Raw genomic sequence first — 22,119 nt, 5'->3', positions numbered from 1 at the left:
AAACCACGTGATGGAAAAAAAATATGGCGAGTATGTTAGTCTATTTGAAAAACGAAATTTATTAAAAGTCCTATTTGTTTCTTGAAAGTTTCTTGAGGTAATGATCTAAGTCTTATTATTTTTTGGAAACTAACCTTGAATTTGAAAACAGTGTCCTATAAAAACAAAAATATATATTTTGTACATTTTCACTGATGACAGCAAGTGTTTTTAATCTGCCTTGGTTGTGCTATGTAAAATCTGATTTAGGTTGATCTGTAAATTCAGCTTGTTTTTTTTTAATTATTATTATAGGGCATTTACTCATTTGGTTATCAAACCATTTGCTGGAAAAATATATTTTGAATAACCTTTTATTTCCACAAGAGTTGCCATGCTTTTTAAGACACATTGGATGTAACACATGTACATGGAAAGTAACTGACCTAATCAGCTGACCTTGATGCTAGCCCATCAAGACTTAACTGTGCAATTATCAAAGACGATTTTACCTGGATGTTGGAGTCTAGAAGCACTGAAACACAAACACAAAGAGCAGGAGCGTGCCTTTAACTAACATTTGAGGAGTTTTTGTATTTGTTTCAGTTGCTTTAAGTTGGGGTTCAATAATATGTTTTGAGTTATTGCAAATTTTCTGCAAGTCAGAAAGATCTCCTTTGATGTGAGCAATCAAAAATAAAACTCCAGCTTATCAGCAATGTTATCATTGGTAAATAACCTAGTCACTCATATTTAATCCTGTAATCCCTCAAATTTATCACTCATAATGACTGTGTCTTTACCTCATAAAATCAACAACACTTACACAGTTTCTTGTTTTTTAAAGTCATCTCACTCTCTAAATAATTAGTTTTCTAACTCACGCCCAGCAAGGATGACCCAGTATTTCGACCTCCCTCCTCATTAGTGAAAATGTGTTTTTGTTTTGTTATATAATGGTCGAGAGACTCAGGAGGCTTGGATTTATCCGAAAGGCTCGCCTGCAAGCTGCCATCGTAATCATATCACATAGCACAAGAAGTCAGTCTGATTAAAACCGCTCTGACCTTGCCTCCAACACTTCCACTGGCCTCTGCTTGTTCTTACTTTAATGGGTTAATGTTTGCTCTGTTCATATGTGGTGCTGTCCTCTTCTGCTGTAGCTTTCTTCTTCTTTTGGGAGAAAGACTAGTTAAAGTAATATTGTTTAACAATGCTCACCATTAAAAAGTCTATAAAGGATTACAATTAATCTGCTTTAATCCTCAAACATAGTTCTGACTGTTTATCTGGTGCTACTGAGGGCACTTTTATTTGTTTTATTGTAAGCCACTGGCAACCAAAAAGGCAACATCACTTGCTCAAACTTGCTGTACAAATTAAACAATCAATTTCTCATTTATTCTGAGCAAACTTCACAGAACAACAGTATTTTATGGAAATTTTTATACTTAAATGATATGAGGTTAACATGCCTCGTGAATAAGTTCTAATTAAGGAGCAGATAGTGGGGACAAATGATGTGCTTGTAGACTCAAACCATTTGTAGTAAATTCCCACCTGATTTAACTATATTTAACTTAACTGTCCAAATCACTCAAACATACTGAAGACACTTTCCTGTATCAAAGAGAGTCACCTTACACCAGGACATGGTCCAACAGGAAAGTTTAAGGTCAAACTCAAGAAGAATAAATCTGATGGTTAGCATAAAAAAGAAAGAAATCCTCATTTTGTTTCATTTCATTTTTTTGTTCTTTTGGTAGCATCTGTCCCATATTTGTTCACTCTTGGCTCTTAGTGGTCTCATGCTGCTGGTCATCTGGTTTCCCCTGTGGGCCGAAAGATCAAAAAAGTGGGTTATGATGGGTGAGCTGCCAGTCTGAATCGTGCCCCCGTTTCGCTAAGCCTGAGCATGGGATGTCAGTAGCACACAGATTTGACTTTCCACTTTATACTAAACCGAAAAAAATCCCCATTACTTAAAATCCTGGGCATTGTGCTTCTTTTAGTCACTCAAATTTGCATTTCGAGCACGTTTACCAGAGGTTTCTCTTTCTTTGGCCCAAGAGTCATCTCCAAAACTTGGAGGAGCGTTTGGTACGTGTGGAGATCTTAGCAGACATCGGACCCAAAGTGCGAGGAGTGATTTGTTGTTGGGTTTATGGATGAACACTTGGATGTTTAATCACCGCGTGCCTGTGCAGGAGTTGGTGTGTCTGAATGTTTACACTGTCTGCAGACGGTGGGATTTGTGCTGAATGTAGGCCAGCAGAATCCCTCTTACGTCAAAGGCAGGCAGGCGGGCAGATGCAGGAAGAGAGCTGGTGGTGGTTGTGCAGCTGTGACCATGGAGGAGGCTGTGGCGCACATCAGTCTGCCAGAGCACCGCTGGCGGTGAGCAGGAAGAGACGCAGATAGGGAGAGACGCAGATAGGAAGAGACGCAAAACAGCCGCGATGAAGACCGTCCTCAGCCTTCACAGGAAATGGGCCCACGCGGTCAAGACCATACGTATCCTCCAGGGACTCGTGAGTTTGATTCTGCTACTGTAGCTTAGATTTAAGGGGCCAAGTGGCTCAGTCAGGCAACTGGACCTGTTGGGACTTTTTTAATGAATCTAAAAGCTTTTTTTTTGTTTGGTTTGGTGCTGATTGACCAAAGGGCTTTAACTTTATTCTAAAACTGAGACAAATAATTTAGAAAAACACCATTTAGTGTTGTTTGGTGATAACATTTTTTATTGGTTTAGTATAATTGTGAAGATAAATGAAGCCTGCTTCTATGATTTTGGACTTTAGAGATCAACTGAAACTTATTATAAGTAGACTTTTGATTTTAAAGTGTTCTACATGGTGAGTTTGAGATGAAAGGACTCTGATGTAATTCATGAAACAGAAAACTAGATGAAAGAAAAAATGGACACAAAGGTTAAAAATCATTGTCAAGAAATTGAGGATTGGCCTGTTTTTATGGCTTGTGTAAAACGATTTAATTACATTACATTTGAAGGGTTATACAATCTTAAGATCTCTGGTCAAACTGATGACCAATATCTCTGCAAGAATGTATGATATATTTTAAGTAAATTGTAAAGTTAATAAATACGTTTAAAAAAGATGACAAAGGTTTCATGTTTTCAGTGTTTTATTTTTTATAATGGTCCGTCTGAAAAAAGAGCTTTTTCACTTTATAAGTTTGGATCACTTGCATTCTTGACTCTCTTCAAAACCCATGAATCAAACTGGTTCACGGTTAAAGCAGTTGTTAGTAACAGTCTCTGCTGAGTTGTTTGGTTGTTAAATGACCAGAAGTCTAACAGGTGTTTGCCCCGGGGTTGATTTATACAACCTGTTGGTAGTTTTTCTGTAACAGTTGTTTGAACATCTCTTCATCACTTATTTTTAAATGTATCTTAAAAGGAAGCCAAGTGGTGTTTAAGTGTTCTCATCATTGTTTTATCAACCTGAGCCAAAAGTTTCTTTTTGTAAACAGACATCTGAGGCCCCTCATTGTTCTTCAGGGAGCTCCCAGTTGTGTAACGGCAGGATGAGCTAATGAACCGACACTGTTGTTACATCACGTATTACATTATTAATCTGTTCAGTGAAATGAAACTGGCGTGGTAATCTTTCCCCTCTCTCTCTCCACAGAACCCGGTCATGGAGGAAACCGTGTGGGAGCAGTACACTGTGACCCTGCAGAGGGTGAGTCCATAAGAGCTCATGTCATTCACACCGTTTTTTATTTTAGCAGTAAAACACCACACTGAGCATGACAGACGGAGTATTTTGATTATATGTTTTATATAGTACAGTTGGCTAGAAAAGAGCAGCCAGCATAGAGCTGAGACACTTCCAGCGTGAATGAAAGCTGCAGTTGCTTTACGCAGTGGTGGAACTAGTGTTGTTAATCAAAGAAGCTTGAGCTGCCTTTTCAGATTAGCTGAAAGTGTTACACAAGCAGGTCAACTGTTGTGATTTTCTTTAAACATCTATTATACAAATGTGTAATTGGAGATATTGATATCGAAATCCTGGAGTTATATTTGAGACACTGGTTCAAATCACAAATTGTTTCATGTTTGCTCAATGAATATTGATGAAGAAGCTCTGATTGCCAACTCAACCTAACAGCATTGTAAAGCTCACTGTTACATCCATTAGGACAAAAAAATGTGCGTAAGAGGGTACCTTACTGGTTGATCACCAAAAGAACTCTGCTGATATCTGACGAAGTGAAATCAAATACAGTGAAACCAGATCAACATCTGGACACTGGTGGCTGTAAAACTCTCAAAACAATTTTGAAACTAATAATTTTGTGCATATGACGTCTCAGGAAACAAGGATTATCTTCAAATTTAGTGCAAACTTCCACATGGACCAAAGGATGACCTGATCTCATTTTGGTGTTTAAGGGTCAAAGTCACTCCAATGTAATACTAATCCCATATCTGTGAATGTGATTTATAGAAACATTTCCTGAGACTGTTACATCTAGTTCCCTCAGGAAATACTTAAGGACATGGACATCAGAAGAAAACAGCCATAATAGTAGAAATCCTACTCAAATGTAAACTGTACAACCATGAACAGCCTTGTTTACAGTTATAGTTTATTTCAAAGTATCAAAGTTGTGGCAAAAATAATGATTTTTTTGAAAAAGATTATTAATCATTTAAACAAATTACTGATAGTTTTTAGACCTCGAAAGGGATAGTTATATTTTGTTTGTGTTTTGGAGGCGGGGTAGTGTGGGAAACTTGTTAATTGTATTACCAACTGGGGATGGATGAACTCTTTCACCTAATGCTGCTAATTTAAAAACAGTGACACCAACATTAAGTAGAGAAAATCTATCATAAAACCTTCCTGCACTTTTCTGCACATTGCTCAGTTTTTTTTAGTTTTGCTGTTATTGAACACAACACCTTCGGGTTCTTCTGCCTGCAGCACACTGATTGACTCATACAGTCTTGGGGTCAGCTTGGCTTTTGCCAGGTACATGGATATTTGTTGAATTCTGATAATTTTGTATCTCATTTTAACATAATTTATGCAACAAATGGTGAGCTCTTTTAGGCTTTAACAGCTCTAGATTTTGCTATTCCAACTTCTTCAACAAAAAGTATTAGGTTCTGTCTTTATGCAATAAAAAAAACGTTGAGGCCAAACATTTACCTTAAAGAGTAAAACCTTTGGTTTTTCTATTTTTTCATTTTAACTCATTGAGAAACAGATAAACGGGGTTCAGTGAGGCAGGGAGCTCTGGATGATTACTGTCGTGGTCTGCAGCCTAATGTAAGCTGCTGATGACATCCACTAATTCAAAAAGATCTTGAAGAACTGTTGTTCCTGAGCCTCACTCAGGATCGAGGTATCTCTCTGGGTTCACGGTGATGGACTCACAGTTGCCAGTTTGAACCTCCTCCACCTTTACCTCTTGGTCATAGGTCTTTCTCTGGGAACTCCAGCTCTTGTGCCCAAAGTAAACATTGTGCTTTGTCACCATTAGCTTAGTTTGGTTGCGTTTTTGTCTTTTTGTAGCCCACAGACCTGATTGGCTGCTCAGTGTGCTGCTGACAGAGAAATGCATTCATAAGTTTTGTGTCTGCTGTTAGTTCTAAATCAAATTGGCTTTGATTGGTGAAGGAAAGTGCTGAAAAGCTTCATTTGGGATTAATCGTAAGAATCAAAAGTTCTTTTCTTCCTTCCTGTAATTTCAGTTCTCTGTTTCTGACATGTTGTTTAACTTAAAGTCCTGGTACATAAACTTGATTTACGTCTCTAATACTCTTTTGAATGTGTGGTACATCCCACACACCACCAGCTGAGTAAAACAGGTTTACTCTGTTATCCGTACTAAGCACGTGTGTGACTCTAACAAACATGATGAGCTTTGGTAATCGTCCTGATCAGCTCATTGTCTTGTGCTGTTGATCAAGCCAGAAAAGCAGATTTAGGGCGAAAATGTCCCTCTGCTGCAGCCTTGTGACCCCTGACTCAACCTCACTACAGCCAGCTGTCAGACTCTGATTATTTCTACATAGACAACCTTTTATATTGTCAACCTATTTATTAACCAAGTTAAAAAGTTGGGAATCAAAAACAGGTTTAATTCTGATTGAGCATTATCATTTACAGACTGTTATAAGAGTGTGGGAAAAAAGAAAAATGCGCAGTGTACCTATAAACTAACTCAATGGAGGAAATAAAAAAATGTATGGTAATCACAATGTCAGAGTGCTAGACAAAATTAATATTACTTTATTTATCTACTATATTGAATAATAATAATAATAATAATAATAATAATAATAATAATAATAATAATAACAATAATAATAATAATGATTATTATTATTATTATTATTGTTATAAGTCACCTTTTGACAACAGCCCTCATTTATCAATCTTGTCTAAAAATGTCTGCTCATTTGCACTCACAGGAATCAGTTTGTAAGTTCACCAGTGCTCTTTGTGGTGTGCTGGTGGAGAAAACGATGTCACCATCATGAAGCTAGGTGGGACCAAAAGCTCTGCAAAGAGCACTGTGTCATACGGTTATGGTTATACAATATAACTATTTCAGTAAAAACACAGGCGCTCGTGTATTTATTTAATAAAATTTGATTCCAACAGTAAACAAAAAAATTAAAGAAATCACATTTATCACAACCCCGGAGGTCGGGGGGTGATAAACCAGGTTAAAAGAGTGCCCGCCCGTATGCAACGCTCAGGGGAAAACAGCGAACGCACCCGTAAACAAACAGGGACATTCTGATTGGTCAATACTACTCCGCCTCCTATTGGTCGATCCACAAATCATTCGTGAGCAGACAGTGATCTGTGAGCACAGGAAATCTGAGTGAGCAGCATTGTAACCGAGCAAGAGAACACAGTTTAAGCATGCGCAGAGAAAATTTGAGCGCAAGAGTAGAGTTTTGAGAGACAATAACACGAAATCTGAGCATGAAATCAATAAAATACTGCTCTCAAATCAATTAAAAATGCTCTTGATTAAAGACTGGGATTTCATTCCATAAAAATCTTTTATTATCAGACACAAGTGTAGGCCCATCTGATCCCCAAGCTGTAAGTTCTGGTTCGGCCAGCAGAACCATGAATGTTTAGGTATGACTGTTTTCAGCCACAACATTTATTGATACCTGATCAGGCATGTGCTGTGATTGGCCTATGTTCCCATGTTATAGATCACGCATGAACCTTTTGCTGAACAAATTTTTGACTTCCGATCTAATTCTATTTTTTCAAAATGTGTTTTTTCTAACAATCCGATACAGATCTAATACTAATACCTTTCTCTAATAAATCCTGTATCCCTTTGGGTGATTCCGTTGTAAATGACAAATCATATTTGTTGTATTAAAGTGAGCCCTGTTATTTTGCTGGAAAACCCACTTTTAAAGCCTCTGTCACAACTTTAATTCCAAATCTCTGTAAAAGCCCAATGCAAAAGCATCATAGTAACACAGTTGCAGGTTTGTTAGCAGTACGGACTCGTTTGAATTTTAGCACAGTATTTTCTGCTGTGATGATATTTTTTGGTTTAGCTGGTGAAAAAATGGCATGTCCTATCTATCATCTTTGGCCTTTTAGGTTCACAAAACCTTTTCAAAACCCGGTCATGTCAAACACATTTTGTTTTAAAACTGACCTTTTACATTGACCTGACAAAAAACATCTGATTTCTGTTTCGTTTTTTTAAACATTTTGATTGATGTCTTCTCTGATATTCTTTTGGTTGGTATAGAAAGTGAGCGATTTTTTAAGATATTAATACCACAGAGATCAAGGCTGTTCATGCCTTCTCCTGTGTGAATCTGTTTGGTTCTCTGTTTTCACCCTCGCTCTGCCTCCGCAGCCATCTGCCAGAGACAGAGGGGTGAATAGTACGTTTTTTTTTTCTTTTTTTAAGTACAGATGGGTGGGAGGGGATAAAGAGACAGGGTCAACAAATCTCTGACCTAATCTCATCTGGACAAACTGGAGCAGAGGCAGGTAGAATCACACAAAGCAGGAACACTTTCCCAAAGACATAAGGCACCTCTTAAAACAGAAAACCAACTGGACAGCTAAAAATATATCACCGCAGGGACAAAAAGACTTGATATGATTTTGGCTGCAGAGATCAGCGCGTTTTTTTCATATAGAGAAACTACCCATGATTTCCATGGAGGCTCTAAACTGCTGCAGCGTCATACATGACTCTTCTATGCACAACAGTAATCACATTCACAGTCAAAATCCCTGTAATCGCCTCACACAATACTTCATACAGCCATGATAATACTGTTTGAGCTCACACACACCACAGGGATTACAGGTCGGCTCTCTGTCTGATAAACACACATTTGAAACATAAGAGATGAAGATTCAACTACATTTATGTGTGTTTCTTTTTTCTGTTCTTAGGATCCAAAGATGGGCTTCGGGATTGCAGTGTCAGGGGGACGTGATAATCCCAATGATGAGAGCGGAGAGACATCCATCGTGGTCTCAGACGTCCTGCAGGGAGGACCTGCTGATGGCTTGTTGTTGTGCGTGTCATTGATGGCTGTAGTAGAAGTCCCTGAGCTCCTCACATTCAGAACACTCAGAGGATATTTACAGACTATAAGACAGTTTGATGTTATCTGCTTAACACTACAGACATTGAGACAGAGCTGCCTTGAATTCAATGAAGACATCATTTATTTGAGAGCCTTTTAAACTCATCTTTCACCTTGATAAGTTCATCTGTGGTTGTAAAAGACACATCCCACCTTTCAGTTATGGAAAATTTCAATTTTGACCTCCTCAGAGAGATTTTACTGTTAACTGCACAAACTAACAGATTTACTCTTTAACAGAGGGATCCGGTGTTTGTAACCTTGGCACATTTTTTCTGTTTTTCTTGTTGTCGGTGTATAAATGACTTCTTGGTCCAAATCATTCTAAATATATCGTGTATAGTCAGCTTCATCAGGACTGTAATGGCTGAATTTAATCTTTAGGGACCAGCCACCCGGTCAAAGTACAACACTTTGAGTGATTATTTTGAGACTAGAAGGCCTAGATATTTATACAAGCAGATGACAACATTTTGAAAGGATAAATACAGCACTAGACCTCTTTGTTAAAGTGAAGAAGCTTTTTTTTGTTTGTTTGTTTTAAAGCCAGAGCACATTTTTCAAATGCTCTCTGCAAAGTCAACAGACTCTTTGGACTAAATTGATAGAGCTCTGGTCTCCCACTTTCTAAATTTGTCAGTGCTTTGTGTTAATGTGTGCTATAAAAATAATTTATTGGATCTGAACAAATTTTCAGTGTCACACAAATGACTGATCAAACCGGCAGCGGGAGCCAACAACTTGTGCTTGAAGGAGTTTTCCAAAACAAACTCATGACTCATTCAATGAATCAATCTGTTTGATTTATTTACTTTTATGTGACAACTGCTAACATGGATTAGGACTGCAAAAATCTCAAAGCTGTCTCTCATGTTAAAGATTTGTTTTCCTATTTCCAGCAGTCACAATGTTGGAAAGATTCCAGCGAGTTTTTGAAAACATTTGGACTTAAATTAAAAGAAAAGGAGCAATCATGTTTTTGAACAAAATATGACTTTTTTGATGAGGACAATACACATAACTCTTCTTGTTCATTTATTTATAAGTTTCCAGTTTAGCCGGTTAGGCTTACATCAGTTTGTGTTTGTGTTTGTGTTTGTGTTTAGTGAGAATGATCGAGTGGTGCAGGTGAATGCCATCCCCATGGAAGGAGCCATCCACTCTTTTGCTGTGCAGACACTCAGGAAGTGTGGCAAAGTAGCCAAAATTGTGAGTAAAGCTTTACTTTGTTGTTTGAATTTCATCATTTTGTTATCCCGGAGGGGTTTGAAAATTCATCCTTTTTCTCTCCTAGTATTTTGTCTGCCTTTTATTCTTCTTAAAAATGCTTCAAAACAGCAATGACTGAAAGAATACAATCTTGTGTGTTTTTTCTGCCGTCTCTTATCAACAGACAGTTAAGAGACCAAGGAAAGTTCCAGTAAATCTTCTGAACCGTCCCCCGTCACCTGATGACAGAGTCTTCAACACTGATTACAACGATGATTACAACTACGATCAGGACCGCCGCAGTGTGTACAGTGGGCGGAGTGGCGGAGGGCGAGACCACAGCATTGAAAGGGAGCGCGGTGGAGGCTACATGGATTCTGGCTACCAAACACGAGAGCGTGACTATGACAGGGACTATGACCGTCGGGAACGTGGCAGAAGCACAGAGAGAGACCTCAGCCCTGACCGACAGTACAGAAGAGACGGAAGTAGGGGGCGTATTTTAGACAAAGAACGCAGCCCCGATCGGCGCTACAAGAGTGACCACATGCTGGACCGTGACTACAGCCCGGACAGGAGGTACCCCAGGGAACACAGTCCTGATCGGCGCTACCGCAGCGAGCGAGCTCTAGACAGAGAGTACAGCCCAGACAGACGCTATCGCAGCGAGAGGACGCTGGACCGCAACAACAGTCCAGATCTGCGCCACGGACGGGACAGCCCTGCACGGGGTCATGGACGAGACCGCAGCTTTGAAAGAGGACGTGAACGCATCCCCTCTGACCCAAGAAAGTATGACGAGCCAATGAGACGGAGTGGGAGCAGAGAACGCCTCGACCGCACACCATCACCTGCAGCGATGCCCATCCCTCTACCCCGCCCAGCCCGGGACCTTGAGCCACTGGAAAAACCCCTGAATGTGCTGCTGCTGAAGAACCGGCCCAATGAAGGTTAGATACTGCATACTCTACCATCAGTTTTGTGTGGTGTATTCTGACATGCAAATAATGGACATTAGCTGATGTAAAAGAGTAAGAAGAGATGTATGGTTTGAATATAATATTTGTTTTAATGTTTGTAAAATGTGCTGAAACTCTAAAAAGTTTTTTCTTCCTGCTTCTCTTAGAATATGGTCTTCGTCTGGGCAGTCAGCTCTTTATCAAAGAGATGACCAGCACAGGACTGGCCAGCAGAGATGGGAACCTGCAAGAGGGAGACATCATACTCAAGGTAAACTCAGATCTCCTTTGATGGACTGCAAATAATCAGGAGTTTATTTTGCAGTAATTCATGTGTTGTCTTCTAATTAGGAAAGAAATGTCTTATAAAATATGCCTGAGGACAACAGAAACTGACAACATTTCCAAAAATTGATGACACTCAATTCACGACTGTAAAAAAAAAATAGCAAAGCATAATAATTAAAAAGACTGAACAGGGCTTAAATTTTATTTTTTCATGTTTTGTTGAGATAAATATGCCTTTTGGATCAATATGACTTAACTGAACATAATTTTCAAGGTGAGGTAGCTTAACCCATTTAAACCATGCATATACATTTCAGGCTAGATGCAACGAATGGGTCATTTCACACCCTAGTATCATTTTGAAGACATGTGACTATTGAAATGTGCCATGATTGGCTGAAAAACATTTTGAGGGGTGGAAAGTCTGTGTTAGGTTTTTTTTTTTTGTAAGATGCCAAGTGGTGTGTGAATGACCTAAACATTGCATTCGGTCTCAAAGGGATAAATGTGCATATGTTGCACTAGCATTAAAGGAATATTGCAGAAATGTTGCATTCATATAAATGGGTAAATAAACGAAATGCTTTTAAAATTGAGATTTTTGTAATTACATTCAAAACATATGTAACACCACAAAGAAGAGTAGAAGAATCACTATAGATGGATTTGAATTAGATTAGATTAGATTAGATCGATTACATTGGAACTTTATTAATCCTTAGGGGGGGGTTCCCTCAGGAAATTCAGATTCCAGCAGCAGGTAACACCATAGTACAGAAAAGATGTGCAGAATAGAAGAGTAGAAAGAAGATAAATAAAAACACAGGTTCTATACAGAAAAATACAAAAAAACAATAAAAAAAAATACAAACAATATCAATAATAATAATAATAATAATAATATCAATATTAATGACTATAATAATAGTAATAATAATAATAATAATAATGATAGTTATAATAATAATTATAGCAGCAGCAATGGGGATTTCAAGCATAAACCACAAGGACAATCACTATAAGTTATTCTTACAGTAGAAGTTAAAATGTTTGTAAAAAAAAATGAAAATGAGATAATTAACATAAGTACTAACCAGGTGGAATAATTGCTATAAATAAACTACAATACTATTAGATAAACTATTAGATAATTAATTGTTAAAACTACTGCACCCTTAAGTGCAGAAACAAGTATAACTTTGCTTATAACGAGACCAAGGATCATTTTACCTGGCTTTAAGGTGTTTAAGTTCAGATTTGTGTTATCAAAAAACACTATGAGGAATTATGAGCTCATTTCCGTTTTTATTAACTCAGGCAGTAGCATTTTGATTGGTCAGTATACCTTCATGTGAAAAGTTGAACTCAAAGCGATGAATGATTTGTTAATTCGAAAAAAAATAAATCTGAAGCAGAGGAGGCTCATTCAGTGAAAAAATCAAACTTCTTGGCATAGAAATCTCCTATACAATTGCAGTGTTTAATTTGGGTATAGAAGTGATAACCCTTTGACTTTATCCCCTTGTTTCCCTCCTCCTTGTCTGTCAGATCAACGGCACAGTGACAGAAAACCTTTCTCTCAGTGACGCTGGAAAGCTGATCGAGAAGTCTCGGGGAAAGCTGCAGCTGGTAGTGCAGAGAGACAGACGGCAGGTGTTGATCCGAGTCCCCCCGATGGTCGACAGCGACTCTGAGCTCGATGGTGAGAGACTCTTGAATCTGAAAAGCAGCAGGTCCTATCCAGTGTAAAGACAAAGCTGGCCATCATCATCATCATCAGTTATAAACCCACTGCATATGAACTTCATAAAATCAATTATGGAAATATTTCTGCAGCTTCTGTTGTTGTATTTTCCATCAACTGTTTTCATTCATAAAATAAAAGTTTTACTCACACACAGAAACTTTTTGAATACTGTGTTTTACAAACCAGCGCTCTGAGAGAAACAACTCCTCAAAACTCACATCATTACTGACCACAGCCATCACTCTTTTATACCTGTTTTTAGTGTCACATGACCAGATGTGGTGCTCTGATTGGTCAGGACCAATCTAGAGTGGATTGTTCCCCTGACCAAATGTTTACAGGGATGAGGGGAAATAGCCAGAAGACTTGTGACCCACTTAGTTTGCTTTTGGAGGTGTGTGTGTATGTGAGACAGAGTGTGTGTTTGTCTGCTTGTGTGAAAGTGCTCACTCCCCTCAGGCAGGGTGATCTAATCCCTGGTCATAATCCTGCTATTGGATATGACAGAATTTTCATTATATTAAGGTTCACACCGCAGCAGCCCTCTGGTTTTTGTCGTCCAGGATCCCTGAGTATAAAGATCTCAGAGAACAATAAGAACGAGTGTGTGCGTGAGAGAGTCCTGGATTTTCGGTTGTGCAAGGTTCAAATCACCTGAAATGCTTTATAAACCCAGCTGTGCTAAAATAATTGGACATGCAAGCTTGTCTTTTTTCTACTTTTAGAGCTTAAAATGTCCTGTAAAGTTTCATTAATTTAACGCATTCCAGATCATCAAAGCTACACACGCATAGCTTGACTTTCCAATCTACTGTGTTTAATTATGTAACCCTCATTTGTATGGCACCTTTTTATGTGTTTGTTCTCTTCTCTACCTCCATGACCTGTAGGCTGTTTGAGTTATGTAATTAAAAAAACACAAGTGCATCAAGGAGAAATAAAGCGTTTTACTCTCTGAGGCAACTTTTAATATGCTTCACCTTGGTTCAGATATTTTTTGTTTTTGTCTTGTTGTTGTGTTGCAGATATCTCCGAAATAGAGTCATACCGCTCCTACTCACCACAGGATGACAGGAGGGGTCATCACTCCGACCTCTCCTCCCACTCTTCCAATGAGAGGCTCAGAGACAAGCCCAGGTGAGCTGACATTAAATCATGCTGTATAGGGGAGGGATATTTTTCTTTATCTTATAGAGTAAATTTCTTTAATCCAGGTAAACACATTTAAAACTTAGATAAACAAAAGCTAAAAACAGTTTTACAGATCTGCAGTGTTTTTATTGTGTCTGTGTTAAATACAGCAGAGAAAATGGGGATGATGCAGGATTATGTTGAGTTGTGTAAAGCTAAGCCAGTCCCTCACATTAAATTAATGAGTTTCTCTGTAGCCACTATATGTTGTAACAGCTGTCTGTAGCAGTTTGCGTCCATATGGGCCAAAATTTGTTATTCTCTTATCGTTAGACATTTACCTGCCCAGGGATCATCTGTGTGTGGGAAACATAAGGTTTAAAAATTGCTAAATGATGTCAAAGGATGGACCTATCCCTACTCCAATCCTTAAACATGATTTTATATTTTGTCGGTAGGGACGACCCACCCAACAGGATGGCAAAAATGGGAGCCTTGCCAACACCTTTCAGACCACCTGAACGAGCTGCAGAAGACACGCCCCCTGTGCAGGCAGAGAAGGAGGAGCCACGAACAGAAACGCCACCACGTAAACAAGCCTCTCCCTTCACTCATATGGAGCTTTGATTATTAACCAGAGCTGAGTTGGTGAAAATGATTGTTTTTTTCTGTTCCAGCGGTCCCAGCCCACGCTGTAGCTCCAAAGGTTCATGCTCCCCCAAAGGTGCCACTGAAGCCAAGCTTAGAGGACCAGGAAATATACGGGTCGGTATTTAGGGCGACATTTATGTCACATCTGATCAATCAGCTCTTTTTTGAAGTTCAAAGTTCATGAATGTCATTGTGTCTTTCTTTTGTTTGTAACTGTAACCTGAGCGGTTGTTTTTACTATCCAGGCCAAACACGATCATGGTTCGATTCCAGAAAGGAGACAGCGTTGGATTGAGGCTGGCTGGAGGAAATGATGTTGGTATCTTCATCGCAGGAGTTCAAGAAGATAGCGCTGCTGAGCAGGAAGGCCTCCGAACTGGAGATCAGATCATGAAGGTCAGACTTGTTTTTATCTACACACAGATAAACATACCAATAAAACAGCCATTTGAAAATACATGAGAAAAAATCACAAGGAAGGTTATGTTGAAATAGTAAGGAAAGGATTTTTATAAACAAACAAAAAAAGAAGGCAAAGACAGGATCAGGATCTGCTGGTTAATTTGTTAGGCATTCAACAGATTATTGTTTGCTGCCTCGGGGTTCAACAGTTCAAGATGGGCTTACCATGAAGTAATCAGCCTTTTATTAACTCAAGTGCCAGAGTTCTGCTAGCTTATTCCTAATCCTTTGGATAAAAATGTCCAGGTCGTGTTTTGTCTACGGCCATCTTGCTAATGATGTTTACTTTCTGCTTTGTGTCATTCAGGTAAACAACATGGATTTCAGAGGTATGGTTCGTGAAGATGCTGTTCTCTACCTGCTGGAGATCCCGAAAGGAGAGGATGTCTGTATCCTAGCTCAGAGCAAACCCGAAGGTAGTGTAAAGTGCAGAAAATGGCTGCTAATGAAAACCTTTTTTCCAAATAACGTGTTTTAACTTCTTAATGAAATGATGTTTTTAACTCGTATAAAAAATCTAATAGTTGTTGAGACTAGTTCCCTGTTTTAAAATATGTTTTAGTCAATAGTAATGTGTCCTAACTGTTATGTTATGCATGGATAGCAAGACACCTTTCAGAAAGAGGGGGGCATTTAAAATACTGTTAGATAATTGTCAAAGTTAAACCAATATTAATTCAGGCTATGAAACTGTAATTTATTAATAAGCCAAGTTCAGTTTAGTTTTCATAATAAAATTTGTTATTGCTTTGCTTATTGATGTATAACAAAGGATAATTACAGACTTAAAAGATGTGTTTGTTTTCTTTTTCAGTGTACAAGGACATTTTAGCATCTGGAAGAGGAGACTCCTTTTTCATCAGGACCCACTTTGAGTACGAGAAGGAAGCTCCACAGAGTCTTCCCTTTAGCAGAGGAGAAATCTTCAAAGTGACAGACACACTGTATGATGGGAAACTGGGTAACTGGCTGGCAATCCGCTCAGACAAAGACAACCAGCTTCTGGAGAAAGGAATCATCCCCAACAAGAGCAGGTATGTACAGCTGATGAAATTTGCTGTTCATCATGAAAATTTTTTGTTGTTGTTGTTCATTTGTGTAGTAACAAGGACTTTTGTTTTTTTCGTCTATAGAGCAGAACAAATGTCAAATGTGCAGAACGCAGCTCGGGCAGCATCAGGCAACGACAGAGGAGACTTCTGGAGGCTGAGAGGTCAAAGGGCAGCAAAGAAGAAAGACTTGCGCAAGAGCCGGGAGGATCTGAGTGCAGCTCCAGTCACCACACGATTCCCTGCCTATGAGAGAGTGGTGTTGCGTGAAGGTACATGAAAAAATTTGCCCTCTGCTCTTTCACACACGAAAGCTTTGGGCTGTCTTATGTTTTTTTCTTTTAACTTGTGAGTGAATTGTAATCTTTTTATATTTTTCTCACAGCTGGCTTCAGAAGACCTGTGGTTATATTTGGGCCCATTTCTGATGCTGTGAATGAAAAACTGGCCAATGACATGCCCAATGAGTTTGTCATCGCCAGTAAGTGCTTTCAGAATCACCTATTTTTCAACTTGTTTGCACTGCAGAAGACTGTTGTAGTTATATAGATTTTATGTGTATCTAAGTAATTAAAATAAAAATCCTTCTTCTCTCAAATAAACTTTCCTTAATAAGTGTGGATCATTTCTTTCCTTTCAGAAACGGAGCCCAAAGATGCAGGAAGTGAGAAATCCTCCGGAGTAGTGAGACTTAACACTATCAGACAAATCATCGAACAGGTATAACACACTGTACAAAAATGAAGCTTTGTAGAAATTAAGTAACTTTGATTAATCTTCAATAACCTCCCCTGTTTTTCCTAAGGACCGTCATGCTCTGTTGGATGTAACTCCCAAAGCAGTGGATACTCTGAATTACACCCAGTGGTATCCTATCGTGATCTTCTTGAACCCAGACAGCAAGCAGGGAGTCAAGACCATGAGGAACCGCCTCATGCCTGGTTCCAGCCGCAGTGCACGCAAACTTTATGAGCAAGCTGTGAAACTGAGGAAAACCTGCTCACACCTTTTTACTGGTAGGTTTTAGCATCAAGGTTTCAGCAAAACTGACAATTTAGAAAATACAAAACTTTGATGTTTCAATGTTTTATCTGCTTTGTTTACATTCAGCAACTGTTGACCTAAACTCAGCCAATGACGCGTGGTACGGCAGTGTGAAAGATACCATTCAGGCGCAGCAAGACAGAGCTGTGTGGGTGTGTGAGGGCAAGGTGAGTCCAGTCTTGTTTCTGTTTTATCAGTATGATCTTTTTGTGATTCTGACAAAGGTGCTTCAGTGTTAATAAAAATATGTTTAATATTTTTTATAATTTATTTTCCTAAGCTGGATGGCTCAGAGGAGGACCTAGATCTCCACGACGACCGCATGTCCTACTTGTCAGCGATGAGTGCAGACTACCTGAGCATGGACAGCCGCCTCACCAGCGACTATGAAGACACAGCAGATGAGGGCGGAGCTTATACTGACAACGAGCTGGATGAGACGTTGGATGATTCTCAGCCAGTGTCGGCCATCAGTCGATCTTCGGAGCCTGTGATGCCAGACGAGGTGAGAACAACTGGTGATGATGATGCTCATGCTGAGGTGAACATTTTCTCTGTTCCCTGTTTCCCTGTTCAATGTTGAAAAAAAGTTATTTTGACCCTGGCTGCTGTGAGAGTTCCTCAGAAGGCTCCTGATTTGTGATTCACCTTCCTGGCCAAAGAAACACCGTGTATATTCCACTTCTTCAACAGTTATATTTACCCCAAGTTGTTGATGTCACCCTGACACCGTGCATTTGTGTATATTTGCATATGTGTGTGTGTGTGTGTGTGTGTGTGTGTAGAAGCCTCACCCTGAACCCCGGGCTCGTGTCAAGTCGAGCAGTAGAGAGATTCTGAACAGAGAGCCGAGTCCTCCCCCCTCTTTTGTCCCTGAACCCCCAAAGGTGAGCTCCTCCCCCTCTGTCTTTCCATAAGCTCTTCATAATGCCACTCAAATCATCTAATCTTTTCTGAACTCTTAACACTGAGTGAAAGTGTGGGAATGGTCCAAATGTGCTGAGCTGCTCTCTCCTCCAACAGGTGCGGGGCCAGACTCGAACTGACTCATCCCGTAGCTACGACTCCCACTCCAGCAGCACCATCAGCAGTGACGCTGCAGGTGCAAACAAACCAGCTCCCCCTCCTGTGGCTCTGAAGCCCAGCATCGCTCGTTTAAACCAGACATCAGAGGAGCAGAGCCCTGAGGTGGAGACAGAGGACCCTTCCAACAAATCCTTCCTGGGAAAGGTTGGCATTATATTTTCTTTGTTGTTTATTCCAGCAGTTTCTTGTAGACATAACTGTGTGACATGTTTTGCTTTTCCTGCTTCTAAATTGTTTGTAAAAATAAAGAGGCTTGACTCAAATACAAAATAATGATTTTCTGTAATGCTTCCTTTTTGTTTTCATTGCTTCATATATGAAATAGAGAATGGGTGACCAGGTAACTGAATGTGCAATTTTATCCTAATCCTAATCCAAATGTTTGTGTCTCCCCTTTGGTTGCTCATCACTCATCATGGGTCATCTCAGTGTTCTGCCATCTTCAATAAACACACCCAAACATGACAGGCACATTTTAAATCATGCCACCGTGTTGATGTACAGTGTCTTCTTTAATGTTCAAAGCTGAAATTTTATCTTTTAAACATTAATACATGATGCGTTCATCTTTTATTTTAGATCAAAGCTTTTGAGCAGATGGACCACTTGGCCCGAGCTCAGAGGATGTTGGAGCTGCAAGAAGCAGAAAATGCACGGGTCAGTATCTTTTTCTGTTTTTTTTTTAATTCTTTATGTTGTGATGAAAAACCTAAACAGGATTGCTTAATTACATTTTAAAGGACACATTTGAATTTGTAAGAAGTTGAGAAGAGCACCCTGAACAATATGTTTACAGTGCAGGAGAGGTTTCAGCTTCAACAGTGTTCATTATAGAAGTGGTGAGGAAACTCACTTTATTATTAAAAAAACAATTACCACTGTTTTTGCTTGTGTTAAGCACATTAATACCAATTTTTTTGTTTGTTTGTTTTTGTATTTTTTATATAAAACAATTCAGAAAAGTTTTAAGTGGAAAAATTAAATTTTTATTACAGCTTCGGTGTGTCACTTTCATATTGCTGATATGTGTCAGTCACTTTTTTTCTCAAATTTTAAAACTGCTTGGCTTTGTAGAATGGTTTGTTTTGAGGATCAATAATCTCAGTAAGAAGAGTGAAAAATTTGAGGGGTTTTTATTGTTTGTTTTTGTTTGTTTGTTTTTGATTTTTGTCAAGAGGTTTATTCTACCTCTATTGACTTCTGTACTCAGATTACACAAATAAAAAAACAAATGTAAACCCCTAACCTGGTGGCGTTGGACAGAAAATTTGCTTATTGTGTTTTTCTTTTCTGTGACAGATTTCTGAAGAAATAAATGTGTAAAAGAACAACAGTAAATAAAAAATGATTCCCTAAGTTTGGATGTCTTTCAGTGTGTCATATCTGAGTCTGTTTTCTTCTCTCATCAGCTGGAAATTGCCCAGAAGCATCCAGACATCTACGCTGTTCCAATAAAGCTGCCAAAGCCCAACCTCAACCGTCCTCAACCAATAGGGTAACACATTAAGTGACGTACATTTATAAATGTATCGTTGGTTACACACCTTTATTCTTAAACTATGAAAATTGATGGTTTGTTGTCGTCTTTCTGTGTATATGATCAGTTCCAGCTCAAACCCCGAGCAGCAGACTCCTTTCAGGCCACATTACTCAGAGAGCAGAGGCCACGAGGACGATGAGGACGAGTACCGCCGACAGCTGGCCGAGCAGACCAAGAGAGGGTACTACAACCCTCAGAAATACAAAGACACTGAGCTGTAGGCAGGGAAACCAGGAAGTGACATCGTCCCAGGCAAAGGACTGGATTCCTCACACACAGTCACTAGAAGCAGAATTTGATGTGAGGACTTATTTTTGTAGTTAGAATCCTGATGTTATGGGAAGTTTAGCTCCCAGCTGTGTGTGATATTTTACACAAGTTTGTACAAAAACCCAACGCTTTCCCAGGCCACACACACAGTTTACACAAACACGCATATATCTGAGACAAGAAGGACTCTGAGTGGACTCACATACCTGATATTTCAGTGTATACATTCTTTTTTTTGTGTCTGAAGCAGTTTTTGTTACATGTAAGGCTTTACTTTTCCTACACAACCCCAGAAGCTGCTTCTGTTTCTCATGCATTGAAATAGTTTTGTCAAAGAGCTACAGTTCTTCTAAAGGATTAACACCTTTTTATGAAAAGCCAAGAGGCTTTAAAATGCCTTTTTTGTTCTTGAACAGGTGTGTCAAAAAACATTTTTTAAACATCATGAGACAAAAATCTGTTTTTTCACACCAATATTTATGATTTTTAACTTTTTAGCTTCAGGATTTGGCCAGCTGTCCCCGAAAATCATGTTGAAAAACAGACAATGGTCTTAGTCCTCTTTTTTTTTTTTTTTTTTAACTTCACCTCTTCATTTCTTTAACCTCGGCTTTTTGAATCACCCTGGGTAAAAAAAATGTTGCTCTGATTAATTTTACACCTCTAAATCAATTAGTCAACATTCATATTTTCTCCAAATTGTAAGATATGTCTTGACTTTGGGAAGTGGCCTGTTGATAAGTGCCTTGTATTTCCTTTGTTAGCCATAATAAAACCTAAAACTACTCAGTCATACTGAAAATGACTGATGTTTTAATTAAAAAGACACCGGATGCTGAAAGTCAACTTTTCTGTATTTGAACAGGTTTGTTTGTCTCTCTGTGAATCTAATGCACTTCGTTCATTAGTAAGGTTGTGCAGGTGCTTGTAGAGCTCTTCTCTTCCAGAATACCCTCACAGATCTTACTGCTCACTTGAGGATGGGAAGAAGCCAAATTAAAGGCTTCACCAGAGAATATATCTGATAAATCTGATGTTTCCAGCAGTTTCCATTACTTATATCAGCTTCCAGCCACAGACAATCATTGTTATTATGTTTGTTTTATAACAAATATCCACTGAACCCTGTTGAGTCTTTGTACACTGGAGCCTCTGGAATATGGTGAAGACAATCATGTTGTTTGATCTATTTCTTTTTATTGTTTGTTAGTCTGTGATTCCTTTTTTTAGTTTGTGATCTTAGTGTTACAGAAAATATTCAAATAAATAAATAATCTCTTTTTTACACTACATCTTGGAGTGTCAAGTTCCACTTCTCTTCTCTGAGAGATCAAAACATGCATGCCTGTTGCAAACCCATTCACAGGCTCTGCAAAACCAACAGTGTGCCATCTGTTCCCTGCCTGTACTCATTCATCATGTGTTTAATGCTGTGACAACAAGCTAAAGTACCACACTGCTGTTTCCATTGTAAATGAGGAAGTTCATCTTGAATCCTGCTGCTACATTTATCAAAAATTAGCCCAATTCAGAAGGGTTTATGAACAAGAATGGGAACCTTTGTGGTGCTGGAGGGATGGAGCTCAAACCCCTTGCATTTTTTAACCTAAGATTAAAAGGATCCTTATTGTCAGGTCACAATAAAAAAAGGAATGTGCTTCTGAGCTTTCCATTTAAGATGGAACCTTGAAGCTCTTGTGAGGATTTATTAGCTGGTTGGGAAATTGACTGAAATTCATGCTGATGTCTCAAAATCTGAAGAGACAATCAGAATGTATTTCTGCAGTCTTTTTTAATGCCTGATACCACTGCCAGCAGTAGGATACACACTTCATTTTGTGAGTTGCAGACTTTTGCAATAACTCTTTTTTTTTTAATTCTACCAAAGCTGTAAGGACTATCTGGAAAAGCAAATGTTTTTCCGGGCACTGGTACTTACTGTTGAGCAGATGTAACTCTGACAAAGAGGTGTTTCTTTTGAAGCAAATTAATGGAGAGCAGATCTTTTTTTTTTCTTCAAGACAACTTTTTACCAGATACAAAGTGACGAGGTTATGGTTTTGTTTCAA

At 38.8% G+C, this 22,119-nt stretch overlaps 1 protein-coding gene across 6 annotated transcripts in view; it reads left to right on the top strand.

The window, feature by feature from the left end:
* tjp2a (tight junction protein 2a (zona occludens 2)) overlaps positions 1-21,330 on the top strand; it is a 29,216-nt gene extending 7,886 nt beyond the window's left edge. For 2 of the 6 annotated variants that reach the window (XM_074690323.1, XM_074690326.1), the window contains 24 exons: positions 3,633-3,686; positions 8,418-8,542; positions 9,721-9,823; positions 10,008-10,773; positions 10,950-11,053; positions 12,619-12,772; positions 13,843-13,954; positions 14,407-14,537; positions 14,626-14,713; positions 14,845-14,995; positions 15,369-15,477; positions 15,876-16,095; positions 16,195-16,382; positions 16,496-16,591; positions 16,751-16,830; positions 16,916-17,126; positions 17,221-17,321; positions 17,435-17,659; positions 17,940-18,041; positions 18,178-18,384; positions 18,566-18,580; positions 18,820-18,897; positions 19,650-19,735; positions 19,845-21,330. In XM_074690323.1, coding sequence (XP_074546424.1) covers positions 3,633-3,686; positions 8,418-8,542; positions 9,721-9,823; positions 10,008-10,773; positions 10,950-11,053; positions 12,619-12,772; positions 13,843-13,954; positions 14,407-14,537; positions 14,626-14,713; positions 14,845-14,995; positions 15,369-15,477; positions 15,876-16,095; positions 16,195-16,382; positions 16,496-16,591; positions 16,751-16,830; positions 16,916-17,126; positions 17,221-17,321; positions 17,435-17,659; positions 17,940-18,041; positions 18,178-18,384; positions 18,566-18,580; positions 18,820-18,897; positions 19,650-19,735; positions 19,845-20,001 — 3,663 coding nt within the window. In that variant the 3' untranslated portion in view covers positions 20,002-21,330. Of the gene's footprint in view, positions 1-2,490; positions 2,511-3,632; positions 3,687-8,417; positions 8,543-9,720; positions 9,824-10,007; positions 10,774-10,949; positions 11,054-12,618; positions 12,773-13,842; positions 13,955-14,406; positions 14,538-14,625; positions 14,714-14,844; positions 14,996-15,368; positions 15,478-15,875; positions 16,096-16,194; positions 16,383-16,495; positions 16,592-16,750; positions 16,831-16,915; positions 17,127-17,220; positions 17,322-17,434; positions 17,660-17,939; positions 18,042-18,177; positions 18,385-18,565; positions 18,581-18,819; positions 18,898-19,649; positions 19,736-19,844 lie in introns of those variants that run through there. The other 4 variants (XM_074690324.1, XM_074690328.1, XM_074690325.1 and 1 more) reach the window with 3 other exon arrangements.
* Positions 21,331-22,119: the final 789 nt, after the last annotated feature.

Source organism: Halichoeres trimaculatus, unplaced genomic scaffold (assembly GCF_033239565.1).
Source record: "Halichoeres trimaculatus isolate MK-OKI-2021-1 unplaced genomic scaffold, fHalTri1.1 fHalTri1_scaffold_16, whole genome shotgun sequence".
Lineage (NCBI taxonomy): Eukaryota > Metazoa > Chordata > Actinopteri > Labriformes > Labridae > Halichoeres > Halichoeres trimaculatus.
This window is presented reverse-complemented; position numbering and strand designations above follow the sequence as displayed.